At 34.8% G+C, this 7,428-nt stretch overlaps 1 protein-coding gene across 1 annotated transcript; it reads left to right on the plus strand.

Moving 5' to 3' along the window:
• The first annotated feature begins 289 nt into the window (after nt 1-289).
• LOC137394100 (uncharacterized protein C20orf96-like) lies at nt 290-2,019 on the plus strand. Its single transcript, XM_068080819.1, has 2 exons — nt 290-1,022; nt 1,709-2,019. Exons 1-2 carry the CDS (start codon nt 290-292, stop codon nt 2,017-2,019), a joined length of 1,044 nt encoding a protein of 347 aa, XP_067936920.1.
• The last annotated feature ends 5,409 nt before the right edge of the window (nt 2,020-7,428 follow it).

Raw genomic sequence — 7,428 nt, forward strand, 5'->3', positions numbered from 1 at the left:
TTTTTTCATTTTATACTGTTTAAAAGGTAACATTAGTTGACATTAGATTAATGTGGATATTTTTCATAAACTATTTATACTTTGAGAAAACATTATTTTTACTTTATCCATTATATTTTGGGTAAAAAACTGCAGTTTTGTATTTAGCTTTTGTTAAGAAGATAGCACCATGTATGAAGCTTCAAATAAACTAATTTTTTTAGAATAAAACATGCTGGTTTATTCCTTGATGAAAGATGGCCTTGAGCTGACCAAAAAACCAGCCTACAAGCATTAACAGTATCTGATAATGGCACAAAAGAAAACAGTTCAGCTAAGTGTGGCTGAGCCTGTAGATGATAAGTTCTACTCTCAATGGGAGAGGCGAAGAACTTCTCGCGCAGACACAACAGCTTTGACTAGTCAGTATACAAGACCTCCCAGCACACCTGTTACAGGCAGACAGCGAAAGCTGCGACGAGAAGAAATGAAAGCTCCGAGATACGTCGGCGCGGCTGTTCAATCTGACGACGAGCATAAATCAGAGAGGATAAAATTACTTGAACTAAAAGTTTTGTCTGCCACCGCTGCAATTGCCAACCACAAAGAGAGAGAACGAGTTTTACTGAGGAAAAATCTTGCTGCGAAGAACCATATACAAGAAATGGAAAAACCAAATCATGAATCTGTAAAGAAACTGATGCGTCGTTATGAAAAGTTCAGAGGTGGAATCTCATTTTTGAGTGATAATTTTACGACAACTTTACAAACAGAAGTGACTTCACTCGACAAGTTGGAAAAGAGACTAAAACGAGAGCTTGATGCTATACAGAGTGTTGTTGATGACTTAGACAGAAGATTACAAGAAAAACAGTCACACGTGTATATTTTAAATAACTACAAGGATAAAGAGTACCCTGTAAAGGCTATTAGGATAGGAGAGCTGATGACAGAGTTGGACAAAGTTGAGATGGAAAACAACGATGACTACTACGATCTTGAGAGGGTTGTCGACGAAGAGCTAGAGAAGCTTACCATTGCTGGTAGGCGTGTGAATACATTCTTAATTAACTAATTAATTTATTATTTGTGTTCATTGTGAGCTATGCTCCATTGTGGTTAGTTGAATTCAATCAATTTTTGTGGTCTAAGTAAGAAAAAAATGTTATGAAAAAATTTGAAAAAATGATATAATCTTACTTTGCAAAACTTAAATGACGCATTAATTGTAGACTAAACAAGTGATTGATCGACAAAATTATTTTCTGCCAGCAAGTAAGTTTTATCTCAAAACCCTTCTTGCCTAACTTTCACAATCGTTTTACCTGGGCAACTAAAATTCTGTTGACATCAACAACTATTGGATGGATAACTAGAATAGCGCTCAGGTGGTTCACACCGTGAAAATACGTGAAGCTGACATGAATAAGCACTGAGTAGGAAAAACTGCTAGTAGCCTAATAGTCCAAATGGAAGGAGAAGCCAGTAGGCTGCATGTAAAGATATAAATGATTTTTTTACAAAGTCACTGTCACATATTATTTTTTCAGTGTTCAAAATAGCTACGAGTAAACTAAATTCATAGAGGTGTAGAAGAACCATAGAAGAACTCGTAGGCTGTAGAAGAACCATAGAGATGGTTGGTTATTAGTCAGTTAGTTGGAGGTTCACAGCTTCCTTCCTTTTACACTACCAGTACTAATCTGTTATGCTCCATAATATTTCACAGGAAAGGAGACGGAGGCAAACATCAAAGAATCTGCTTTGAATGAAGTGCTGACTCAGATGCATCCTAGTCTCAAAGATAAGGCACTCCAAAACCAAGTAATGGAAAAAGAAATTAAATACCACAAAGAACAGATCATCGCTCTGCAAAATGACATTATAGAGCTGGAGGGTAGTGTACGAGAGCTGATAGCTCATCCAAAGACAAACGTTCGTCTTCAAGTCTTCCCTGAGTTGTTCAAGTATGAGACCAAATGCACTCCTGAGATGGATGTCATACTCGATATACCCAAAGTTAAACTGTTGCCCATTTAGGGGCGTGTTTGTAATTATAGACAAATATATTTTATTTTTATTCTCAATATATCTGTGATAGGCAATATTTGTCTCGAGTCAAAAATGGTATGTAAACTTCATTTTTAAATATAAAGAGTGCTATAGTCTGCTGTATTTGAGTCGACAATAATTAACGAAAGAAAAAGGTCAACAAGAGACTGATGCTAACCTATGTTGGCGTATTATATCCTATCCTCATATCCCAAGTATCACCAAATATAGTGCCAAAGCTCTGAAACTTGTAAAAAGACTTTTGTATCTGTAGGTGTTTATATACATGTATGAGCCCTTTTTCAACAGATCATACCATGGACCTTGTATTAAGTCTGTACAGATTTTAGTAATAACCACTGCGTCTAGGAATCCGTTGCTGTTTAGCTTGCTTTTTATTTATTAGATTAAAACTTTTCTTGATTATGCCACTTAGTGTGTGCATTTTTTGCTGACATCTTGTACCACATAGACATCTTGTACCGCATAGACATCTTGTACCACATAGACTACCCCACTAAAATTGATCTTATATATGGATATAGGTAGTAGTTTGAGTCTTCTTGTTGTTGCTCTGATTAGAATTTGAAGGCTTCTGTTTTTTGGCTGAAACTTGGTCCGAGTCCTCTCAGTTATTGATAGTTTGCAGTTATCTCCTTACGCATTTGTCAACCAATTTTCAGTCGTGATTTTTATATCACAATGTAAACTCATAAATTACATATCCTGTAAAAAACAGGTGCGTATATCATTTCAGCAAATAAGCATTTTATCATGTGAATTGTTCAACCTACCACACAAGCAGATAACAGCAACTATAAAAACTCATGAAATGATTGAGTATTGCAATGCTACCATTTTGTTAGTTTCCTTAACACTTTGACACCCGAGAAAGTGTGGGCAAATGTTTTCCCACCTGATCCTATGATCGAATGAACTCGGCTTTGTAGTTTTACTTTTGGTTTACGTAAGCTTATAAAAGTTTGGTGAAAAATATTGCAAAACTTTATGCGGTATACATTCTCCGTATCATTCCAAAGTTTTGAGTCAATTAGACTGTCAGCAATGATATACTGCTGGGGGCTGTATATCATTGCTGTTAGCTTTTAAGATATCCTGACAATACCGAGATCCCTTTTAACTGACTGAAAATCAGTTTCAGTCTCACACGGATTGAATTTCTTAGTAATAAAGGATCACAAATAGATAAAGCTATCAAGCTTCTCCTCAGCAACAAGAGCTTCACACTAAAACTATTTGCTTTTCTATCCGTAAATATACACTCTCTATCAGGTTCAGTGTACTGCAATCAGTATGTTTCTTCAGTTACCTCGAAAACATCACATCTTTCAGAGAGTTTGAGAAAAAAATTCATGTTCGCTTTTTGTGTTTCTCATTTAGTTTTACAAGCTTCGAACTTAAAAATGATATTCAGTTCAAAAGGAGTTGTGCTATCCTAAGTGTTTTTACAGTAGATTGAAAGTTGTTCATAAGGTCTAGAATCAGGGGACTCGCTTGTGTATACAAGGTTAAGCTTCCAAGTGTTAGTCTCGTCAACTTGGCCACTAAATTGCACAATATATAATAGATTGATCCATAGACATTTAACTGAAGTTCTTTTATAATTGTTCACTTAAAATTTCTGCGACCTATTAAGTACAATGTAATAGGCAGACCAGACAGGGTCGCGATAGGTCCAATGGAGTCTTACAATCTAGAAAGATCAGCTTTTCAACAGTGTATTGATTTTAACAAAATCATGACTCAAATTGTTATAAGGAATACAAGTTAATGTTTTGTTTTTACGTGTTTGCTTGTTCATTGATCAAACCCTGAATTACCTGCTCTATTGAAGTTCGTTAGAGACAAGCATGATTATTTCTAGCAGCAGACTAGTGTTAGTAGCTGAGTTGTCATACCTCACAGTAGAAATACTGTACATATTAGTGTACGGATGTCTGAGAAAGGTAAGCTGATTATTTCAAATTTTTATTATGAAACAGCAACTTTCCTTTTACGAGTTTATTGTTCCACTACAGAATATGCTGCTCTCAATTTTCAAGAAATAACTACTAATTTCTCTGATAAATATTACAGAATTATGATAAATTATCTTTATTTCAAAAGAAAGCAACCATTTACACTCAAATCTGTGAGTAATAGATCATTCAACGTAACAATTATGAGGCCAACAATAGCGCATTGTACAGAAATACAATTTTATTTGCGAAAAATCTTTTTTTAGATCATTTAACTACAAACTCCATCTTTCCATTTAGTCTTAACTAAATGGCTTTCATCAGCAAACTTAGATTTCAACTCACAGAAAATAACGCTTTTATTACTTGCTTTAAAAATCAAATACAACACTAGTAATGTAACATATGGGAACAAAACATTTCACAGCTGTTATTTTTAATGTAATATGTACATTAGCAGTTGAATAGAAGTTTATAATAGCTACATAGTATTATAATAATAACTATATTGTTGTACCATCACTACTAAGGCGTGTCAAGCCTAAATAGTCTAACTAAACATTTAGTTTTGTTGAAAGTGGGGAAAAATTCAAACGTGAGACAACTCTATGTGTCGGATCTATATCTATAAGTTCATAGGCAGAAATTACTTTTGTTATGTCTAATAATAAAATAGTCATTGTAATGAATTGCCTTGAGACCGAATTCTTGCAAAATCACCAATTCAGTGTCTAGACCATTGATTTACTTAATTGAACTAATAAATCTAACAGTATTTGATAACTAATTGAGTGATCAAAAAATAACTTTAAAAAATACCCAAATCGTTTCCAGACTGCACAATTGTAACTTCAGTTTAACCCAGCCTGTCATCCTGTTTTAACACGAAACACATTTTTGCAGCTTGAGTCACCTCAAGCAAAGATAATATAAAGTTTTTCCTTTTGCTGAATTAAAACAGCCCAAAACAATATGAATATTTTTAATATTTAGTATTATAGATTGTAAGATTTATTAAAATGATGTAAGGCTATACTGCAGATATACAGAAAAACCAACAGCCCAGATACACACTTCTAATAAACATTAAAGAATTACACTTCGAATTGTGTAAGAAAAGTATTAGTATAGTAGATAAACTTTTATCAGGAATAGAAATTATAAACAAGTATAAAACACTTGAAGAAATGGAATATGTCAAAAGACTCACACTTGTTTTCTTGAAACCAGATTTGGCATGATACAACGCAAGAGGATGAGTGAATGCATTGACTTGGTTTGAGTTGAAACTCTGTGATTTGAGACAATATGTCCCCAACTTTGTGACTAGCGCTGAAGATACTGCTGATTGACTTGGGCTGCGTAGTTGAAGTTAGGCTTCAGACAATGAAGAGACCTCCTGTTCTTTTATTAACTGACGCGGTGGAACTAGAGATCACTAAACGCTTCAAACATAGTCTCACACAAATTATCTATCAGAGTACAACCCGATTTGCTGCTTTAAAACAGTCCAAAATGCAATTCACGTGAAGTTGTGCGCCCTTCGTGCGCTCCTTGCAAATTGCTGTACCCCAAATAACTAGAGTTGCAATTGATGAGTCACAGATGCCTGCCTGACCAACATTTTTGGAAAATCAATTGTGCTTTTCAGTTTGTGACTGATTATCAGTCACAGATGCCTGAACAATATTCAGTCTGTGAATCAGGCATCACAGACTCATTATTCTCAGGCTTGGTAGTCTGGCAGCTCACGTTGTTCAATGATCTTCCTAACAAGCATCTCCTACTAGGTGTTTCAGTTTAATTGGCACTGTGCCAAAAACTTGTTCATCCCAACTGGTTGAAGTAACTACGGTATTCAGAAGATACCGATTAGCAGAGGCTGAAACAAGCAACTGTGATTTCTAGCAAATGGCCTCTAGATTTTGGTTACTGGTTCAACTCCTGGTAGCAGTCTCTGACCTGTACCATGTGCTTAGGGAATTTCTCTGAGAAAATAGCTGTACTTCTGTCAAATCTGTTTTGTCTCCTTTTTTATCCCAAAGACTATGTATTTTCACAAACTGAGCGGCCTTTAAGTCATGAGGTTCTCCATGGCAGCACGCATAGAAGCTATCTCCGTTTCACTTTCTCTTAATTAGGAAAGAAAACTTTGGAATAATGCAGTAAGAATTGCTTGTAGCAGTTAAGTTGACGCAGAGATCTTTTAGCCAACTTGTGGTCCAAATGTGGTTGCTGTTTAGTTTGTATGATCCAGTTTGTATACACAAGAAGAAAAGTTAAGAAAACAGGGCTATGCAGAGTGAGCCATAGTCACTATCAAAAGAAATAGGTTGTATGCAGGACATACATAAAAACTACAACAGTGAGATTTGGTTCTATTTGTAGAAGTATGTTACAATCAGACTAAAGATGTCTCTGATAGCAATTCTTCAACAGACTCGCAGTCATCCACTAGCAGTACCAGCATTGACAGCGAGAACAATAACAGAAGAATGTCAGTAGGTGGTAAGGAGTAAAATATTATCTTCATTGTTACTACATGCTATAATATGCAAACTATCATCTAAGGGTGAACAGTTCTCTTAGACACTGTGTTATTACCCAATACTAGTAGAGAACTAGTTGATACTAGTATCAACTAGTAGAGAACTAGTTGATACTAGTATCAACTAGTAGAGAACTAGTTGATACTAGTATCAACTAGTTCTCTACTAGTTGATACTAGTATCAACTAGTTCTCTACTAGTTGATACTAGTATCAACTAGTAGAGAACTAGTTGATACTAGTATCAACTAGTAGAGAACTAGTTGATACTAGTATCAACTATTAGAGAACTAGTTGATACTAGTATCAAACTAATAATCAAGTACGAATATAAAAGTGACATTGACCGCTACACCATCTGCACTCATAAATTGACCCAGAACAACCATCTATCACATGCTGTTTATATAAAGTATGTTCTACTAGGTGAACCTTTGAGTAGTATAAAACAGCCTATAAGCAGTAGCAGGTAATGTAGTTGCCATTGGCTAAGTTTCTTAACCTAATGAGTTTGAGTAACTTAAGCTAGTAACTCAAGCTAGTCTAAATCCTCAACATAATAAGAACGGTGCTTATAATTGTGCTTATAATCGTTATGTTATATGTCATGATCTCTCACGCAATCATGATTTTCAAGCGTGCGAGTAGTAACCAATAATAATTTTGCAAAGGCTGCATAAATATGTGCACAATTAATCTATAGCATGGAATTATCATTTGAATGTCTTTATAAATTTGTACAATTTTGTTGAAACTAAAATTGTACATAATTATGTTTTGCTGTAATAAATTGTTTAATGTTGACTAAATAAATCATGAAGCTAGATTTATGCGTTCACTTAATAAAGTAACAGGGAAATGCAACTCCAT

Source organism: Watersipora subatra, chromosome 4 (genome assembly GCF_963576615.1).
Source record: "Watersipora subatra chromosome 4, tzWatSuba1.1, whole genome shotgun sequence".
In the NCBI taxonomy this organism is placed as follows: Eukaryota; Metazoa; Bryozoa; class Gymnolaemata; order Cheilostomatida; family Watersiporidae; genus Watersipora; species Watersipora subatra.